Consider the following 22,627-nt stretch of genomic DNA (forward strand, 5'->3'; position numbering starts at 1 on the left):
TATAAAAGATAATTAAGCAATTTTAGAAAACCACAGAAATACATTCTTTTCTTAAATGGCTCTCTGTCCATCAAAACAATATAATCGGAGAGTAGCTAAAAACATAACTTCATTTGATCAGTAGAAGCATGGTACTTTTTAAGACTCTCTATAGGACAAGGGTCCCCAACCCCTGGGCCACATAGCAGGAGGTGAGCGGCAGGCCAGCGAGCAAAGCTTCATCTGTATTTACAGCCGCTCCCCATCGCTCACATTACCGCCTGAGCTCAGCCTCCTGTCAGATCAGCGGTGGCATTAGAGTCTCATAGGAGCGCGAACCCTACTGTGAACAGCACATGCAAGGGATCTAGGTTGCGCGCTCCTTATGCGAATCTAATGCCTGATGATCTGAGGTGGAGCTGAGGCTGTGATGCAAGTGCTGGGGAGCGGCTGCAAATACAGAGTATCATTAGCAGAGAGGTTTGACTGCACAGAGACCACAGTAAGTCAATTCCTTGCAGACTCATATCGAAACCCTATCAGTGAGTGGCAAGTGAAAACAAGCTCAGGGCTCCCACTGATTCTACGTTACAGTGAGTTGTATAATTATTTCATTATATATTACAATGTAATAATAATAGAAATAAAGTGCACGATAAATGTAATGGGCTTGAATCATCCTGAAACCATCCCCCCACACCGGTCCGTGGAAAAATGGTCTTCCATGAAACCGGTCCCTGGTGCCAAAAAGGTTGGAGACCACTGCTATAGGGTAAGGATGGGACAAATCCAAGTCATTACTGTAAGAAGAAAAAAAGTGAACTACAAAGCATATATACTCTGAGTACCTGAGAAGAGGAGAGTTGCAGGCAGGGTCAGTGACAACATGCCACTCCAAACCAAAACAGCTTCCCTTTTTATTAATGCTCAAGACATGAACTGTGAATGACATAAGCAAAACACAAATGAAAACACCTAAGTTTTATGTATAGTATATGTAAACATACACATTACATGGATTTAATAATCCTAATCTAAATATGAGAACAATTGGTTCTCTGACCTCAAAATAAATTCAGTGTTGGCATTACTGTTACTAACTTACAGGGTTTTATATTTAACAGGAAGAATTATGGACAACCAAGTTCAGTGTAGTCATGGACTTCAAGGTAAGGTATAAATAGAGTTTTTAAGAAATAAACTATATAATAAAATAAGTTTACTTTTGAATCACAGTACAGTCACTTTCTTCAATCAAAAATATTCCTTGATTACAAAGCAGCCTTATTTTGCAAATGTATTTCAGGAAAATAGCTCTAGCAATATTTGAAATTTCACACCTTTTTAAAAAGGCAGCAAAGCAAGAGAATTTAGATTTTAAATAGTATATTGCAAAATAGTTCAATGTATTATTTCTAAAACACAAAGCAAGCTCCATTTTGAAGAATGCTTTTTATCTTATAAAGCAAACTGTTTCAGTATTTCTGTGGTAGTTTAGAGTCTAAATATCTACAATAAAAGATATATCTTTATACATACAGGACAAGCTTCAATACATATCCACAACACAAATGTTCTGCATTATTACATCACTCTATTATGAAGCTTAGTTTGTTAACATGTGCTCAAAAGGAAAATAAAAACTTGATATAGTTCTGCAGCTTTATAACAGGCTGAATTCTGCAACAATTGAAAATATAAAAAGAGCAACAACAGCAAACGCAACACCAGTTTTATGAATAATAACACAAAAAATCAAGAAACCATAAACATTTAAATGAATAGCTACTACATTCTTAACACATCTTAATTTGCTCTCTTGTCATAAATATAATTTTTTTGATGTTTTTCATATCCCTGGAGGAAATGATGGCCAATTCTCCACAAAGAGGAAAGTGCATCATGTTTTATTTTAAAAGTGCTTCATATGTGTATGTTTTATAGATATGTCCCATAAGGAAGTTAATTAAGCATGTGCAAAAAATTCTAATTGTGACTTGAATTTATAAACCTTATCATGGGTTTCTGTGGTTCCTCCAGATGAGGCAGTCACTAACACAGAAGATCTGAGATGACAGGCTTTGTACAGCGGAAAGAGCCCGAGCCACAGGTCAGGAGACCCAGGTTCTAGTTGTAGCTCTGGTAACCAGCTAGCTTGTGACCCCGCGTGAGGAAGAGCGGCTTTAGAACCTGGCAGCGGGCAAAAGGCTGAGCTCCAGAGCCCCTTCCAGGAATGCCTTACCTACAGTCCTAATGTACCTGTAGGTGAGGCATTCCTGGAAGGGCAAGTAACTTGACCCAAAGACAGGAAAAATACCTAGTCACACAGCTATTATTCTCTTACTATCCTTATTAGTACAGAAAGAAACAAAAACTCCGGAAATACTTGACAGAAAAAGGTCATGTGAACGTCTTATGTTAACCAAAGCTAGTGAAAACCTTCACAGTTATGGCATATGGAAAACCCACTATTCTGTGCAAAAATGAGACGGAGTAAGCAACATCAGTCAGTCACTTAATGGCACATTTTTCCCCAAGTCTCAGAATTCTCTTGGGTCTAAAGCTTTAAATCTTTAAAAAAAAAGAAAAAGAAAAAAGGCTTATTTTGAGATTGTTTTAAGAGAACCATGATTCCCACAGTTCGTATTTCTAGCTTTTTAAAGGAGTCTCTCTGAATTGTTATAATGATTTTCATGAAGATAGCTCTATTTTCAAATTTTAAATAAAGTAAACCATTTGCCATGGACTCTTTATTTTACATTGTGTGTGTGTGTGTGTGTGTGTGTGTGTGTATGAGCTCATTTAATACTGTAGAAGTTTAACTCAACAGTTCTCATCCACAAGCTTTGACCCGTTTATTCCCCGGTAGGTCACTCTGCTGGGCCTCACTAGGACCCCGTGGTTTGGCCTGCAGGTGAAGTAGCGTTTGTCTCCCACTGCCCCGTCATTCTTGCCCTTGGCGCTTCGAAGCTCCAGTCCAAGCCAGATCCCTGAGGCAAAGTCAGTAGGGCCCAGGTACCTAACGGTGCCCATCTCGTTGGAGCTGGTGAGGAGGACCTGGGAGCCCTCGTGCAGCCTCACGCTCCCCTCCAGGCCGCCGGCCGTGGTGCTGCTGCTCCAGCTGCGGCGCAGAGCGGGCTTCGGCCTGTGCAGAGGGAACGTGAGAGAAACTCTTAAGCACGAAAGCCACCTGATGCAATTCACCATATTCGTTTCCATAGCTAGGTTCACGAGTCATTCACAAAAGGGCATACTTTATGTTCACAACTTGATCTTTTTTATTCTAAATAGCAATATTAGGATATACTTTTCTTTAACATTAAAACATTTTTCTCTTCTGGCTATTTTAATACTACCCTAATCTGGATTTAAGATTTCACTAGCAATTTATATATGTGCATGCCCTCGGTAAAATAGCAATTAGAAAAAATACACCTATACCTGTTTAACAAAGCAAAAAGAAAAGAACCTAGTGTTTTGGCTGTGGTAAATAAAATTACATTTTGCTCACCTTTCAAATATTCCTTTACATGAAAACCATTTTTAAAAACTGTTAATCCACAACTTTAGAAACTACACACACACGCACACACACACACCTTCTATGAATGAACTCCAGTTACATTTAAGGGTTTGCCACTCTTCCTGTCACTTACGTTAGGAAGGATCTTAGTTGCCTGGATCAAGATCCCCACCCCCGCCTTTTCTCTACAACAAAACATTACTTACAAGGCACTGCCTCCCAGCACCCGCCACCAGCCTGACCTGATGACACAACTACTGGGCACCCACACGTGGAACCCGTCCAAGGCCTCATGCCAATACTGCCCAGGGCTTCCTCCACTGTCCCTGGGAAGTAGCCAACTCTGCCCAAAACAGAAGCATGCCCAGGAGCTTGTCCTATGACCTGAGACCTCCCAAGACAGTCATCCAGAAACCATCACCAGTGGAGCCTTCAACCCGCCATCCACGCCACCTCTCCTCCAGGAGAAACCCTTCTCCCAGCCCCACAGCAGAGACAACTCGGAACCTGTTACCAAAACTGCACGGAGCCTGACTGCGAGCAGAGTCTGGGTCCTGCTTGGTTTCTATTTTATTCCACTCTCCGTATTTTTAAATACACTCTCACACACCATGTCTCATTTCTTCCTATTAACAGCCCTGGAGAAAGGACGAGCGCTCTAATTTTATGGGTAGGAAAACTGAGGCCCAAAGCCTGTCCTGTGCCACATCTGATAAATCCTAGTTATAAAATGTAATGGAAAAAATATTATTTACCACGTCAAATGCACAAATACAAAGTTAACAAAGAAATACATAATAGCTGTAAGAAAAGTATAAATCTTTACTGAAGAATATACAAAAGAAAAATGAAAAAGCTTTGTTCCTGGACACAAACATAGATATATATATGAATCCTCCCCAAAATGATATTTTTTTTTGCAACCTGACGAAATTACTCGTATTTCACATAATGACAGTATCTATCATCTCCTGAGCACTTACTATGTGCCAAACACTTCACATATATTATCTCATCCAACCTCACCCAAACCAGTGAGGAATTTGAGGCTAAGAAAAATCAAGCTATTTGCCTAAGGTCAGAGAGATGGTAAAGAGGAGACTTGGGATTCAGATCCAAGGTTGTCAAGCACAAAGGCCAGGCTCTTGCTCACAACCACAATGGGTATTAATAATTAAGAAAAAGTTGAAAAATAATAATATGGCAAAATTTACATTGCCATTATGTTAAATTATAAAATTACAATAATTAAAACAATGTGGGGACTTCCCTGGTGGTGCAGTGGTTAAGAATCTGCCTGTCAATGCAGGGGACACAGGTTTGATCCTTGGTCCGGGAAGATCCCACATGCCATGGAGCAACTAAGCCCGTGCACCACAACTACTGAGCCTGCGCTCTAGAACCCGTGAGCCACAACTACTGAACCTATGTGCCACAACTACTGAAGCCCGTATGCCTAGAGCTCATGCTCCTCAACAAGAGAAGCCACCGCAAAGAGAAGCCCGTCCCCCACAACGAAGAGTAGCCTCCGCTCGCCATAACTAGAGAAAGCCTGCATGCAGCAACAAAGACCCAACACAGCCAAGAAATAAATTAAAAAAAAAAAACAACAATGTGGCCCTGGCATAAGAATGTACTTTTAAATGACACAGAGAAGGTATTTTAGAAAAATACATGCAATTATTTCATATGTGATAAGTAAAACTTCAAATCAGTGGGAAAGGAGTGAACATTCTAATTAGTAATGCTGTAAAACCTGGTCATTTATTTGGAAAAGAATATGATTCTTACCACACACTACATATTTTAAAAATCCCCAAGAGATTAAAGAGTTAAATGCAAAATTTAAAAAAAAGAAAGAACTTGGAAAAAATAAAGCTATTCATCTGAACACACACAGACATACATGGGTGGGGAGGGAGGGAGACGGACATGCATTTAAAAAGTATGGCACCTACTATTAGTTAATATGTTTTTTTCACATATTATCATGCCATAACAATGTTTCATATCACAGCACAGCACAGTCTTTAAAAACACTGCAAAAGTCACACTGAGTAAAATTATTAAATAATAAAATTATTATTATTATGGGATATATTAAAGGGAAAATCTTTCAAAGAGTATATAGAGTATGATTTGTCCAACTTTGCTTAAAAATTCAGATATATGGGCTTCCCTGGTGGCGCCGTGGTTGAGAGTCCGCCTGCCGATGCAGGGGACACAGGTTCGTGCCCCGGTCCGGGAAGATCCCACATGCCGCGGAGCGGCTGGGCCCGTGAGCCATGGCCGCTGAGCCTGCGCGTCCGGAGCCTGTGCTCCGCAACGAGAGAGGCCACAACAGGGAGAGGCCTGCGTACCACACAGACACACACACAAAAAAATTCAGATATATGCATTAGAAAAAAGTTGGAGAAGTATATGACAAAATGCTAACAGTGATAATCTCATCTAGGTGATAAAATTAGATGATCTTTATTTGCATTTAATTTATTGTAATTTTTTCAAATTTTGTCCAATCTACTTTCATAATCAAAAAATTTTTAAAGAAATAAGTAATAAATGAACTCGATATCCAAGCCAAAACTTAATAGTTTGGGTAAAGATTTAACATTCCAATAAGAATGATTTGATTCAAGTTACGTCAAAGCTCTAAAAGCCCAGGGAAGTGAGAAATTTATAAATTACACTACACTTGAGAGCGTTGCTTACTCATTCAAAAACATTAACGGATCACCTATGAAATGGCAGGTCCAGAGTTAGGTTCCAGGAACTTGTGCACAGTAATCTGTAAAACGTTACAGATGCTGCAATAAAGACGTGTACAAAGCAGAAGGGGCACAAAAGAGGGAGAACTCTATCCTCACTCAAGGTCCCAGGGAAGACACTTCAGTGAGGAAGTGACACCCGAACAAATGTGACAGGTGAGCAGACAGAAAAGGGAAGCAGACATAGTCATGGGAGCAAAATATATTACGTATAACTTAAAAAAATTTTTTTTGAACAGCGCAGAGAGTTTAGCAAATTGTCACTTGTGAGGATTTTACCATGAGACATAAGTCCAGAGAAACAGGCAGGCCTGTACATGCTATGCCAATGAATCTGGACTTCATTCCGCACCTGAGAATTCAAAAGCTTTAAGGGACAGGCAGAAAATGAGAACATGTGACGTGAAATGATGGAACCTTCAGCCAACTGGGTTATATGAGTTCTACCCAAAGACATACAGATTTGAGCTGGCCAAATACATCATGTGGACAGGCTGGGTTCCACAGAGAAGACCCAATGGAGACTCTCAGGAGATGCACTCTGAAAACGCGGGGAGAAGCTAAGTTGGTAATGATGGAGATGAGATGTAGCGACAGGTGAGCTACAGATCCCAGGCTGCATGCAGATGGTGGGAGACAGGATGCCTGTGCCTACCAGGTGGCAGTGACACCTATGCTAACATCTCAAGCTCCCTGTGTTTATTACTCCCATGCTTGGTATTAGATATACTAAGAATTCTGAAGACAGAAGAATTGCTTCCAACACCCCCTCCATCATTTTTTCCTCTGAATGAAGGTGTTCATCACCACCACCTCAATAAGCCAACTGGAGAAGCACATCTGCTCTTTCTCAAAAACGGCGCAGCCGGCTGCTGCTTCCCTTTCCTCAGCCCTCTTTTGCAAACATGCCCTTTGCCCCAATTCCTTCCAGTTTCTTATGCAGGGATTTTCGTCATCTCTGACTATATTTTCCAGGTTTCTTCTGGAAGTATCTTTTATTTCCATATGAATAGACAAGAAAGTGGCACAGGGCTTGATAAATGTCAATAAACTCATTTTTTAACCTACATTCTTCAGAATACATCATGCTTCCAGATTAAAAACAGCACAATATACAATCAACTTTGTCGCTTCAGCAGAAGGTCATCCAATCACTACAATGTTTCTTACCCCTGAGATCAGGGACAGGTTTCCTAGGACATAAAGTCTAAACACCTAATGTCTTTCTTTTGTTTCTTATAACACTGATCACCAAACATCTGGTCACATGTTGTTTAAGTAAAAGCTAAGTAAGTTTTAAATTGATTATATATCCTCAATAAGAATATATATTTTTAAACAGGTATTAGAGTCAATCTGTAGAAGTATCAGTAAAGCTTCATTTATTTTTATTTTCAAAGCAAACCAACAGAAGTACTGATATTTTCTCATGTCAACAGATCATCTTGTACATATCCATACCTGCTGTATGATTCCCACGGTTCAGATTTCTCTCCTTCCCTTGCTTCTTTGTATCATGTTCTTCCACTCACCAACATCTTGACACTGATTTTGATACCTTTCCCCCTTCAAAATCCTTTATATCCTGCTTGCCTCTTCTTAGCAATTTCCTCCATTCTGCCTAAGAACTCTTGAATATCTTCAATAAACTGGAGCATAAAGTTATTGCCCTTAAACTCTTTCAGCTACTCAAGTGAGGAGACCAATTTTAAAATCTCAGAATTGATAGAGGTTTTGAGGAAGGGGAAAAACAAAACAAAACCCACCCAACTCTGCTAAACAGTACCTAACAGTGCCTCAGGACCCGTCAGGGTTCTCAAGTGAAACCTCAGATCTTTGCGAGGCCTTCCAATAACTTCATGCCAGATTATTATATAAACTACCTGCCTGTTGCTCATGTGATCGTCAAGTTCTCTTGCATGGGCTATGACTCCTAGTGGCTTCTAGGGCCCCACAACTAGTGCACTTCCCTACTGAGCTAGACGTTTTTCCCCCAGGGCATTGTTCATAGATTAATTGGAAGGATTTAAAATTTAAAAAACAAACAAAAAACACCTCCTTAACCTAATCAGCCTAGAAGAGCCTCATATTCCTCAAAAAGTTAAAAAGTTCCTAAACGTCTCAGAAAACTATTAGGGGGAGTAAACTGGGTCTGAGGTCTATAAATAGCAATATAAATGAAAAAGAGAAAAGGAGACTCTCTCTACAAAGGAACAACAACAACGAAAAAGGGAGCAGTATATTCTACAAGAGGAAGTAGGAGTATTTGTTAAAATAATAATAAGATTACCTTATGCAAATAGGCCTGACATTTCTTTTATGGACTTCCCAAAATATTAAATCAATTCTCTGACTAATCAAGTAAACAGAGTTTAAAATCAGTCCACTCTATTCAATGATAACACAGAATGTAAATTCCTCCAACTTTTATTAACAGTACTAAACCTCTTTGAAAATATATCCCGTATACTACTTTTAGTCACTGGTGACATTTTTAATTGAGCTTGCAGAGGAGGGAGGAAGAACTCTTCTCACTAACACACTCATCACACCTTTTCTCCTAAGTGTTAAAATTCTACCACGCAATGTAAAAGATACAAAATCCCACTTTTATTTCTTCACAGAATCCTGTCATGTTCATCTTGAAAGGTGTTTTTCTAAATATTCTTAATACTCACTTGGCAAAAGCATTTCTTCTGTTAATCTCTTTCTGGGAAGAAGCAGAAGTTGTACTGAAACTTCTCCTAAAACCTAAATATGAAAGTTAAGGTCAGATGAGGAAAAATAAATCACAAATTCACAGTCCTTGTTAAAAGTTATCTTTTATCATTTCTTCTACAGATGTTCTATTTTGCCAAGTGTTTCTTTGGAAACAGAAAGCAAAGAAAATAAGTGCATATAGATTGTAACAGGAGTTTAGATTTCTTGATGATTGTTACCTTACCTTGCTCATCAAACTATGCACTACATGAATAAGTTAAGATCATGACATTACTTTTGGAGGTTTTTATTATAAACTTTCCTGAAAACCAAATGAAATCGAATTATACATTGATAAAGCTTAGTCTTTTTACTCTCAAATATTATAATCTTGATAAATCGTATTAAAAAAATAAAAGGATAAAAATGGTTTAAAAAAACACTATCACTAAATAGACCCCATTTATAAAATTCTGAACAATGAATTTCAGAGCTTATGATTGTTGGCATCCCCAAATGACAGAGTTATTAAAAAAAAAGAAGAAGACTTCACTAAAGGTAAATTTTTTAAAAGATGTTTTTAAAAAAGAATGGGATTTCCAGTTCTGGCAGTTATGGCACACCAGATGTGCTGAGTGAATTTCTTGAATGAAGCAACTATAATTTAAAACAACTATAATTAAAAAAAAAAATACTGTTGACCTCATACAAGTGGCACAATTCCAAAGAGGCCAAAAACCAAAAAGAGAAACCATGGCCGGTTTCCCCCAAAGCAATCTAACCACCTTGTACCCCAGGACTACACTGCCCTCCAGAGAAGCTGGGGCCTGCCAAGATGGGGTCCTAACAAAAGTGAGGGTGCCAAGCAGCTCATCTTCAGTGTAAAGTTAAATGAGAAACAAAATGAAGCACCACTCAGGTGAACACAAAGGAAAGCAGCTTGTGTCAACTCCACTGTGCAGAAAGCAAAATTTTCTCCCCTCAAAATTTATGATCGTTAGCCAAATTCATTTTATCTGTGTAATATAACAACAACAACAACAACATTGCAGAGAACATAAACTAAAGTTGGCAGCACCTCTAGGCAACTGGCAGAAGTAAACACAGGCACACCTCAGAGAGACCGCAGGGTCGGTTCCAGACCACCACAATGAAGCAAATATCTCAACAAAACGAGTCACAAATTTTTTGGTTTCCCAGTGCATCTAGAAGTTGTTTACACTATACTGTAGTCTATTAACTGTGCAGTAGCATTATGTACAAAAAAAATGCACATACCTTAATTTTAAAATACGTTATTGCTAAAAACTGCTATCCATCATCTGAGCTTTCGGTGTCACAATCTTTTTGCTTGTGAGGGTCCTGACTGATCAGGGTGGTGCTTGCTAAAAACTGGGGTGTCTGTGGCAATTTCTTAAAACATGACAACAGTGAAGTGTGCCACATCAACTGACTCTTTCTTTCACAAATAATTTCTCGATGTAGCATGCGATGCTGTTTGATAGCATTTTACCCACGGTAGAACTTCTTTCAAAATTGGAGTCAATCCTCTCAAAGCCTGCTGCTGCTTTATCAACTAAGTTTATGTAATGCTCTAAATCCTTTATCGTCATTTCAACAATCTTCACAGCATCTTCACCAGGAGTAGATTTCATCTCAAGAAACCACTTTCCTCGTTCATCCATGAGAAGCAATATCTGTTCAAGTTTTATGATGAGATTGCAGCAATTCAGTCACCCCTTCAGGCTCCATTTCTAGCTGTCCTGCTATTTCTACCACATCTGCAGGTACTTCCTCCACCGAAGTCGTGAACCCCTCAGAGTCGTCCATGAGGGTTGGAATCAACGTCTTCCAAACTCCCATTAACGTTGATATTTTGACCTCTTCCCATGAATCACGAATATTCTTAACGGCACCTAGAATGGTGAATCCTTTTCAGAAAGTTTTCAATGAACCTTGCCCAGATCCATCAGAAGAATCAATCATTGTCTATAGCAGCCATAGCCTTACGAAAAGTATTTCTTAAATACTAAGAGTTGGAAGTTTCAAAATTACTGCTTGACCCATAGGCTGCAGAATGGATGTTGTGTTAGCAGGCATGTAAACAACATTAATCTCATTGTACATCTCCATCAGAGATCTTGGGTGACCAGGTGCATTGTCAATGGTAATATTTTGATAGGAATCTTTTTTTTTTTCTGAGCAGTAGGTCTCAACAGTGAGCTTAAACTATTCGGTAAGCCATGTTGTAAATATATGTGCTGTCCTCTAGGCTTTATTGTTCCATTTACAGAGCACTGGCAGAGTAGATATAACATAATTCTTTTTTTAAATAAATTTATTTATTATTTTTTAAATTTATTTTCGGCTGTTGGGTCTTTGTTGCTGCATGTGGTTTGTCTCTAGTTGCGGCGTGCGAGCTTCTCATTGCGGTGGCTTCTCTTTTTGCGCAGCACGGGCTCTAGGCACACGGGCTTCAGTAGTTGTGGCACGTGGGCTCAGTACTTGTGGTTCTCGGGCTCTAGAGCGCAGGCTCAGTAGTTGTGGCCCATGGGCTTAGTAGCTCCGCGGCATGTGGGATCTTCCCGGACCAGGGCTAGAACCCGTGTCCCCTGCATTGGCAGGTGGATTCTCAACCACTGCACCACCAGAGAAGTCCCAATGTAACATAATTATTAAGGGCCCTAGGATTTTCAGAATGGTAAATGAGCACTGGCTTCAACTTAAAGTTACCAGCTGCATTAGCCACTAACAAGAAGGTCAGCTTCTCCTTTGAAGCCTCACACTGACTTCCCTTCTCTAGCAATGAGAGTCCTAGAAGGCATCTTCTTCTAGTAGAAGGCTGTATCATCTACACTGAAAACCCATTGTGTAGTGGTGCCACCTTCATTAATGATCTTAGCTAGATCTTCTGGATAACATGCTGCAGTTTCTACATCAGCACTTGCTACTTCACCCTGCACTTTGAGGCTATGGAGATGGCTTCTTTCCTTATATATCATAAACAAACCTCTGCTAGCTTCAACCCTTTTCTTCTGCAGCTTTCTCACCTCTCTCAGCCTTCACAGCATTGAAGAAAGTTAGGGCCTTGCTCTGGATTAGGCTTTGGCTTCAGGGAATTATGTGGCTGGTTTGATCTTCTGTCCAGACCATTAAAACTCTCTCTGTATCAGCAATAAGGCTGTTTCTTACCATTTGTGCATTCACCAGAGTGGCACTTTTGATTTCCTTCAAGAACTTTTCCTTTGTAGTCACACATGGCTAACTGTTTGGTACAAGAGGCTAGCTTTGGACCTATCTCTGCTTTTGACATACCTTCCTCACTAAGCTTAATCATTTCTAGCTTTTGATTTAAAGTGAGAGACATGCAACTTTTCCTTCCACTCAGAGGCCACTGTAGGGTTATTAATTGGCCTACTTTCAATATTTTTGAGTTTCAGGGAGGAGGAGAGGGAAAGAGATGGAGTAATAGCCAGTTGGTGGAGCAGTCAGAACATACACATTTATCGATTAACTCTGTCATTTTATATGGATGCAGTTCATAGCGCCCCAAAACAATTACAATACTAACATCAAAGATTACCGATCACAGATACACCATAACAAATATAATAATAACGGAAAAGTTTGAAATATTGTGAGAATTACCGAAATGTGACCCAGAGACATAAAGTGAGCAAATGCTGTTGGAAAAATGGCGCCAACAGACTTGCTCAATGAAGGGTTGCCACAAACCTTCAATTTGTAAAAAATGTAGTATTTGAGAAGCAAAAAAAAGCAAAGCACAATAAAACAAGATATGCCTGTATAATCTTCTCAAGAGGCATCAACCCAGGCTTAAAAGAATTCCCATACATTAAATTCTAAGTAAAATAAGCATTTCACAACAATAAATTACAAAATTCACAAGGAAAGAAGGTGCCACAAGTTAGGCTCAACAGAAACAGATGGCAGAATCAGACTCACAAAGACTTCAGATACTGAATTATTAAACATAAAAAGTAACAATATTTAAAATGTTTAATAGCATAAAAGAAAAACTTGAGAATGTAGGGAAAGAATAAGTGACAATAAGTAACAACCAAACAGACTTGCAAAAAGAAAAAAAATGAAAAATTTATAATTAAAAAACTTTGCAGCTGAATTAGGCAGTAGAATAAACATAGCAGAAGAAAGAATCAAGAAACAGAAAGATAACTCTGAAGATATCCAGAATGCAGTCCGGAGAGACAAAGTTGTGAAAAATATGAACGAGGCATGGGAAAGTGAAAAAGTGGACTATACTACTCATCAGAGTTTTGGAAGGAAATAATAAAGAGCATGAAGGAACAAATATTTTCAGTATGTGGGCAAGAATTTTACAGAATTAATCAAAGATACTAATTCCGAGATCCAGGAAGACCCAAGATGCCAAACAGAATAAACAAAGGGAAACCTCCACCTAGACATAATCATAGCAAAACTGTACAACATAAAGGAACTAGAGAAGACCTTTAAAAGCAGTCAAAAAGCAAAGATAAACCACCTACAATGGTATGGATTAGACAGACTGATAGGTGATTTCTCAAAAATTTGACAGAAGACAGAAAGCAGAAGAATTATATTGTCAATGTACAGGGAGAAAACAGCTTTCAAACTATAATAAAAATTGCATCAATTTTTACTTTTACTCAGTAAAATTATCATTAGAAAAGACAGACAAAAACTGAGTTTCCTACCAATAGACCCTTTCTAAAAAAAATTTAAGAATATAGATGAGGTAGAAACAAAATGATTTCAAGTGTAAGTTCTGAGGATTAATGACTAAAGATATCGGTAAATATTGATATGCATGAGCAAATTAAATAAATATCAATTATATAAAAACTATTATAATAATGTGAAATTTGTGAGGGCAACAAAATAGAAACTCAGTTTCTAAGGATTTCCTATTATTTGAGAGAGAGTAAACATAATGATTAACTTTAGGCTTTGTTAAGTATGTATGTCAAAGTACCTAGAGTAATTACTAAGAAGCATATTCATAGAATGTAATTTTTATACAAGTAAAAAGTTAAATGGAAAAAAGAGGGGGTAGCAATATAACCAGAATGAAGTCAAAAAAGAAAAACATTTAAGTACAAAAAAGTTGAAAAATTAGAAAACAAATAAATAACATAAATAAATACAAATATATTACTAATTACAATGAACGCAAATAGGTGAAACTCAGATTAAAAGACAAAGGTTGTCTTTTTCTAAAAAAAGTAAAATCCAGTTATATTCTATTTAGAAGATATTCCAGGGGCTTCCCTGGTGGCACAGTGGTTAAGAGTCCGCCTGCCGATGCAGGGGACACGGGTTCATGTCCCGGTCTAGGAAGATCCCACATGCCGCGGAGTGGCTAGGTCCATGAGCCATGGCCGCTGAGCCTGCGCGTCCGAAGCCTCTGCTCAGCAACAGGAGAGGCCACAACAGCGAGAGGCCCGCATACCACAAAAAAAAAAAAAAAAAGATATTCCAAAAACATGAGAACATAGAAAGATTAAGGCAATGGCTAGAAAAAGATTTTTTAGGCAAGTACTTAACCACAGGAAGGCTGATACAAGGTAAAAAGAATTACTATAAAGCAATAACACTTACATTAACACCAAAAAAAAAAAAAGAAACAGGTAGGTATAAATCTAATAAAACATGTATAGAATCTATATTAGGAAAATTATAAAGCTCTGATGGAAGAAATCAAAGATCTAAATAAATGGACAAGCATTCCATGCCCATGGATAGGAAAATTCAATACTGTTAAGACATCAGTTCTTCCTAATTTCATCTATACATTCAATGTAATCCCAATCAAAATACAGCAAATTATTTTGTAGACATCAATAAACACATTGTAAAGTTTATATAGAAAGGCAAAAAGCCCAGAATAACCAGCACTACATTGAGGGAGAAGATCAAAGTCCACTACTAAACTTGAAGAATTTCTACACGGCTGCAGTAATCAAGACAGTGTGGTATTAGCAAAAGAAAAAGACAAATAGATCAACAGAACAGAATAGAGAGCCCAGAAATAGACCCACACTAACACAGTCAACTGATCTTTGACAAAAGAGCAAAGGCAATTCAATGGAGAAAGGATAGCCTTTTCAACAAATATGGTGGAACGACTAAACATTCACATGCAAAATAATGAATCTAGACATCAACTTACACCTTTCACAAGAAATAACTCAATGAATCATAGATATAAATGTAAAACACAAAACTACAGAACTTCTAGGAGATAACATAGGAGAAAATCACGGTACCCTTGGGTTTGGTGGTGACATTTTTGATACAACACCAAAAGCACAAGTCATGAAAGAAAAAATTGATAACTTGGACTTCATTAAAATTAAAAACTTCCACTCTGTGACAGACACTGTTAAGACAATGAAAAGACAAGTCACAAAACATGCAAAAGCATAATGGTTTGCTATTTTGACTGCTTAAAAATTAAAAACTTCTGCTCATCAAAAGATGCCAAAAAAGGAAGGGGAGGGGGTGGCAAAAGACAAGTCAAAAACTGGGAAAGATATTTGCAACAAACAAAACTGACGAAATATTAGTGTCCAAAATGTATAAAGAAACCTACAAATTAATAAGATAAAAACAAACCAACCAAAAGAAAAATGGGCAGTAGACGTGAATAGGCACATCATAGAAGAGGAAATGTATGTGGTCCATAAACATGGAAACAGGCCCAACCTCATCTGTAATCTGAAAAATGCAAATTAAAACCACAAGGAGATTACCATTTACACCCATCAGATGGGCAAACAAGACTACTGTTGGTGAGGTGAGGAGTGACAGAGACTCTCATCCACTGCCCATGTGAACAGTTTGGCATACCCAGGAAGACTGAAGATATGGATATCCCATGCCTGGCAATCCTGGAGAAACTTTTGCAACTGTGCACAATGGCATAGTTTCTAATAGTTAAAAACAGGATATAACCCAAATATCCATCAAATATAGAATGAATAATGTATTTTAATGGAACACTAAATAGCATAGCAAACAACAATCAAAACTAAACTTGAGGACACGGGGAGGGGGAAGGGTAAGCTGGGACGAAGTGAGAGAGTGGCATTGACATACATACACTACCAAATGTAAAACAGATAGCTAGTGGGAAGCAGCCAGCCGCATAGCAGAGGGAGATCAGCTCTGTGCTTTGTGACCACCTAGAGAGGTGGGGTAGGGAGGGTGGGAGGGAGGGAGACGCAAGAGGGAAGAGATATGGGGATATATGTATATGTATAACTGATTCATTTTGTTATACAGCAGCAACTATCACAACAATGTAAAGCAATTATACTCCAATAAAGATGTTAAAAAAAACTAAACATATATTATTTATTGACATATCTATCTATGGGGGATAGACATAAAGAAAATCAAGGGAATAATTAACATAAAACTCAAGATGCATAACCTGAAGACAGAGTATATGAAAAGGGAGGCAGATGAGACTCAGGGGATACTCAGGGGTTTCTATAGGACATACAGGTAATCATCATCTTTGGCTATGGGGTGGGTAATAGATGTTGTTTATGATTACAGGAACTATACAAATATATTTCATATACTGTTTTGTATACATATATACTTTACAAAAATTTTTTTCAATGAATAAAAGCAACGAAATAATTATTAAGAACATAAAACAGTGTAATCTTACCAGGATAAGAATGATTCTGTTTATTTGAAGAAATTTCTGAAAGAGTATCCAGGGACTCTGTTACTCTGTGAATAAAACAAGTAATGCAAACCTCATTAGAAGTAGCTGGTCTTCAGATTTAAGACTGGTGCTTAACTGAGGGTTTCACACCAATGGTTATTTCTTATTTCACTCGTTTCGACAAGAATTTACTAAGCATCTATCACGAGCCAGGGATGAACTTCAATCTAGCACCACAGACAGGCAATAATCAGACAGAAGAGGTCCTTGTTACATAAGCATAGTAAGTACATAGAAAGTCAACTTCAGGTGAATTCATTTCAAATAGGGGCCTGACTTTGCTTCTTTGGAGCTTTATTTTCAAAGATGAAACTAAAAAAATGTGAAAAATTTATTTTATGTTGAATTTAACAAATGTTAGGTTATAACTGTAAAAATACCACATTTTTACATTGAAAAAACATCAGCTGAGTTTGTGTATATATGTGATTTTTCTGATAAAACTGACTAATATGATTCAACATGTTTTATTTTATACTTGACTCTAAGCACAATCATAAAGGTCACGTTCCCGATAGGTCTATTTCTTTGATACACAAATCATTCTTATTTTTAAAAAGCCAATCCTATAACAGTCTTATTTTCTTCCAATTGTTTACTGACCTAAATCTGCAGTCTTTATTCTATCAATCACTTGCATCAGCACACTTTGTTACCATAAAGAAATCCTGCACCTCTTACAATATTTGCAATTTCATCTTGCAATTCACATGCATCATTTTCACAAGATATACAATACACAGCAATCAATGAGAGACTAATGAATGCAAAGAATATGATGAAGAGGACAGATACTTGAATTAAGCTGTGATGGAGAGCTGAGAACTTAATTCTAAAAGTGATCAGTTCATTAGTAATAAGTATGGAATGGTATGAACTGAGAATAAGAAAATTAATGCTATGCCGATAAAAACCACTTGAGCAAAAAATAGACAGAGAGAGAGAGAGAAAGATTAGATCCAGTCAGTGTCTTAGAATTTCTCTAAAGTAATATTGGTTGATATATAAGTTAATAGAAGACAAAGCATTAACTAGATGATACTTGGGTGATAGTAGAAAGCCATTCAAGCAGAGCAAAGTACCATGTGCATTCTGGGACAGGAGGCACATTTTTTTTTTTTTTTTGCGGTACACGGCCCTCTCATTGTCGTGGCCTCTCCCGCTGCGGAGCACAGGCTCCGGACGCACAGGCCCAGCGGCCATGGCTCACGGGCCCAGCCGCTCCGCGGCACGCGGGATCCTCCCGGACCAGGGCACGAAGCCGCGTCCCCTGCATCGGCAGGCAGACTCCCAACCACTGCACCACCAGGGAAGCCCAGGAGGCACATTTTTTAATGGAACTATTAAAAAAAAAAAATTTTTTAAAGGCCAGCTACAATCTGGGCAGGAGTGCAATGCAAGGTGAGGTTGTGATTGGTCACTATGTGACTGACTGTTCTCTCAGGAGTCCCTAGTTTAAAATTCTTCCTTCTTGAATATCAGTGTTATCTTTAAAGAGCTCCAAAGCTGGTTTAAATTAGAAACTCCTCAAAATCAGGCACCATGTCTGTTTTATTTACTTATAGAACGCCTAGCACAGCACAAAGTGCTAAAAGACACTTAATAGTATTTGATGATGATGAATGAGACAATCAGAAGATGACAGGAAGACAGCTGGATAGAGACAGCAGTTCCTTTAGAGAGAGAGCCCTGCTTCTTCTAAGACGAGGGGCTGCTTTTAAAGGAATCACCTTAAAGAAGACCAAATAGATGGCAAAAAAAAAGTAAAAAATGTGTGTTCCATAAACAAAGCAAGAAAAAGAAGATAAAACCAGGAGAAAGAGGCTTCACAATATAACAGAGAAGAAAGCTGTTACAGCATAAAAAACACTGAACAAAATTTGATCAATATTTACTGTGCATACAACATGCCAAACTGTGTTCCTTGGGTAAGCAAACATGAAACGGAGAACCCCAGTCCTCATGACTAGGAGACAAATAAAACTTATGAGAGACTGTAGCAATGTGTTAATGAAGATTTGTTCAAAGTAATATGAGAACCCAGAAGACTGACTGGTGGGTGACTCAGTATGGATCTTATTCCCCAATCAATCATTTATAAGATACAGGTGCTAAAGAAAGTCACTGGGCCTCTTTTAACCATTATAGGGTGATGGTTAAGAGTACACATTCTGATACTAGACTATCTGGGCTCAAATCTCCACTTGGGAGCTGTGTACAACTGCACAACTCACTTAACCTCTCTGTGCCTTACTCTCCCCACCTGTAAAATAGGGATAAGTGCAGTACCTGACACACAGGGTTGCTGCAGAGCAGTAAACAATACATACAGAGTACTTAAAACAGTGCCAGCACGTGTAAGTGCCACTAGCTACTACCTCTTTTTCTTCATTATAAAATGACTACCAAAAAAACCCAGCAAACTGCCTAAAAGCAAGGGCTTAGGAAAAAAACAACAGCAAAATAACAAACCTGGGCTGAGTCCAGCTCCACCATTAACTACTGTGCGAGATCAAAATACCCCACCCGAAACATGCCACTCTGGTGCAAGGATTATTTTGAGCTAAAGATATTTGAGAATCAACAAATGCAGGAAGAGGCTTTCTCTGAACTCCCCTTATCTGCCTAAAACAGATCTTCCCAAAAAAGAACTGAATTGTCATAAATCCGCTTCCCAGGAGTTTCATCAAGCGGAGAAGACTGACTCTCATCACAGGAGAGAACGTGAGGAGTTAACACCACACCCAGACAGACACTGTCGCAGACTATCATATCCCCATCCACTTTCCTAAGGGCTCACTAATCTTTCTAACATCATCTGCTCCCCCACAAGTGGCCCTTCTCCCCCTGCCTTTCCCCTATTGAGATGGTCTATAAACTCTCCAATCTCACCACTACTTTGGGCGTTCACTGCTTTCTGTGATGCCCCCATGCATGTAAAATTAACATTTAATAAGTGTGCGTGATTTTTCTCCTGTTCATCTATCTGTTGTCAGTGTAATTCATAGACAGGACAAGTTTTTCGTTCCCTACAGTAGCTATAGGGCTTTAGCAAAGCTACTGTATCTCTTGTAACTTTTCTTCACCTGCAAAATAGGAATAATCATATTACCTTATACCTCACTGGGCCTGGGGGAGATTTATGAAGTACATGGTACGGAGCCCACCTCTTACTAAATGCTCAGTAACTATTTGTACAGATCCTCCTCAACTTACAGTGGGGTTACGTCCCAATAAACCCATCTTAAGCTGAAAAATGTAATTTATTGAATGCTGCACTTCAAGTGAAAAACAGAATGCTTGTATTGGTACAGAAGGGTCGTAAATGTATTGGCTGTTCACCCTCGTGACCACGCGGCTGACTGGGAGCTGCTGCTGCCCTGTGCAGCGTCTCGAGGGAATACTGTACTGCACGTCGCTAGCTCAGGGAATGATCAAAATTTAAAATGTGAAATACAGTTTCTACTGAATTCTTATCACTTTTGCACCACCATAAAGTCAAAAAATCATAAGCTGAACCACTGTAAGTCAGGGACCATCTGTAGTCATTCTTTTCCAGCTCACCTGACCAAATACTTATTAGGATCAAATGAAACAACATTTAATTGAAGGTACTTTATAAACTGAAAAGCATTATACATTAAATGTTATAAAATCATAAATAATAAGAAAAGAATTATACTAAGTACATCATAGAAGAAGGAAAAGAATACAAAAATTACATGTAATTATTCAATAAGAAAAACAAAGTGAGAAAGAAAATGGATATAAAAACTGTTAAATTTGCCAGGAGGCAGTCACACAGTCTAGTTGGAAGGGAACAAGATGGGACTCCCAGGTTGAGATCATAGATCTATTCTCATGAATGTGACTATACCATACATGTTATTTCCTATTTAAAGATGAGTATCCCATTTCCCATCCACTGAAAAGCATACCAAGCCAACTTCTTTCAGCACATTAAGTCATTTTACACAACAGTACCTGGAATTTCATGAGGACTCACTTCTGCTCAACTTTTTTTTTTAAAAACAGAGTGAGCTGGTACAAAAGTGTACTATCTTAAGAAGAAACACCGGGGAGGTATATTATATATAAATCCTTGAAGCTTCACTTCCCCCAAAGATCTACTGCTTATCTATTTTTGAAAACTAAAGAAATCAGAGGAAAAAGCCATTTTGGTTCCATTAGGTTTAAAGGAGAATGAATGGGGTGCCTGCTGGCAGGAAATTTAACGTGGTTAGGATGTGACTGAAGCAATCAAGGAGCATTTTTACTTTTGTCTGCGTGACAGATGAAGCTTGCTGCGCTCACTGTTCAGAGCGGCAAACACCACTCCTAATAGCCTACATGTACTCACAGGGTTTGCAAATGAGGAATAAAGGAGGTTTTTAAAATTGCAAATTCTCAGCAAAGCAAATTTAGCTTCCACGAGCCTTGCCTCTGGAGAAGGTGGTTGGTTAACCCCTTGAAAGAAGACGTGGGCTATAGTCAGGGCATGTCTTTACTATAAAATTACGGACTCTAACTGTAACCCACTGCACATTACGAAAAGTTCTTGTGAAGAGTGTACATTCCATTGTTTCTCACCTTTGTACCCTGGACGGGGGAGCAAATATTCCATATCTCGGGGAACAACTAAAATACTGCACACCTCCAACGGACCCGTCATTCTTGCCGTGGGGTTTATCAAGCTCTATCCCGTACCAATATCCTAGAACAAGAACATGGGATTTTAAAAGCATCTGCACTGTATCCAAAATTGTTATGCTATTACACAAACCCAAAGTCTAGATGGTTTAACATTTTCATAAATGACCAAAATCCTCACGATCATTAAGCTTTCAAATGACAAAATTGTAAAACAAAATTTGAAAAATGAACTAGAAAAACATTTTACAAACATAATTACAGAGTTGTACATTAGGGGAGAAAGATAAAATGCACAAACACAAATTTGGCAAGGATTAGCTATTATACAAGTAGTGTATGACCAAAATATATCTAAAAGCTACAATAAGAAACTGTCCTTAACTCGGTAGTATGGTCTGTTTAAGTTGAGAGCAGTGTAGCATGATACTGAGATGTATAAATCATAAAATGAATATGCAATCTTTTCATTTTACTCTTCCAGTATTAGAATACCACAAACAGTTCTGAAATAATTAAAGGGGGACAAAAATAATATGGAAAATATGACTAGACTTCATGGTGACTCTTCTTTTTCTTTCATTTTTTCCCTACCCAGGAAAGAAAAAAAAAATCATTTTTAACCTAAATGAAAAGATTTAGGTTAGTTAATAGGAATAATTTTCTAAAAGGCTTTTAAGTATTTAAAAGGGCCCACTCTGAGGAGAGTAATAGGATTTCCTTTTCTAGAGAGCATAAAATTAAAATAGTGAGGTTGCTTTTAGTGTGGCAAATATTAGATAAATGGACATATACTCCTAGAGTAATGGCTCTGGATGAGGGTACCTCCAGTTCAGTTAAAAGTACCTGACAGTCCACTCATTTTTTAATTTAAAAGTAGAATACAATAGTAATTGTATGTGGTCTCTTAGAATCAGTATCAAATAAAAAAAATAAGGATATAGATATTGAGAAACTTATTACAAATGACAAAATACAAAAATAGTGTTCCCTTCAGATTAATAGTTCAAAGAGTCAATTATATAACCTCTAAAATGACAATCTGGAAGTTCTTAATTTTTTTCCTCTTACGTTTTCCTCTTACTTAGATGATACCTCAGTCCATTCCCGATATTGGAGTTTGAGTTGAAAAGACTAACGTAATGCATGTAATTGTCTTTTATACTTAAACAGTCCTACCCTGCACAGGTACAGAGTGAGGTATACAAACCCACTGCTCAGCCATACTAATGCTCAGTCATC

General features: G+C 38.1%; 1 protein-coding gene across 5 annotated transcripts in view; it reads right to left on the reverse strand.

Annotated features, from left to right (window-relative positions):
* Window positions 1-22,627, reverse strand: part of CLIP4 (CAP-Gly domain containing linker protein family member 4) — a gene marked incomplete at its 3' end in the record, with an annotated part of 62,689 nt that continues 40,062 nt past the window's right edge. For 4 of the 5 annotated variants that reach the window (XM_081254845.1, XM_081254844.1, XM_081254843.1 and 1 more), the window contains 4 exons: window positions 21,326-21,449; window positions 16,676-16,740; window positions 8,949-9,021; window positions 1-3,124 (listed from right to left, as the gene is read on the reverse strand). In XM_081254845.1, the coding sequence (XP_081110971.1) occupies window positions 2,803-3,124; window positions 8,949-9,021; window positions 16,676-16,740; window positions 21,326-21,449 (584 nt within the window). Of the gene's footprint in view, window positions 3,125-8,944; window positions 9,022-16,675; window positions 16,741-21,325; window positions 21,450-22,627 lie in introns of those variants that run through there. The other variant, XM_081254847.1, reaches the window with a different exon arrangement.

Source organism: Mesoplodon bidens (assembly GCF_964165515.1).
Source record: "Mesoplodon bidens genome assembly, chromosome: 14".
Lineage (NCBI taxonomy): Eukaryota > Metazoa > Chordata > Mammalia > Artiodactyla > Ziphiidae > Mesoplodon > Mesoplodon bidens.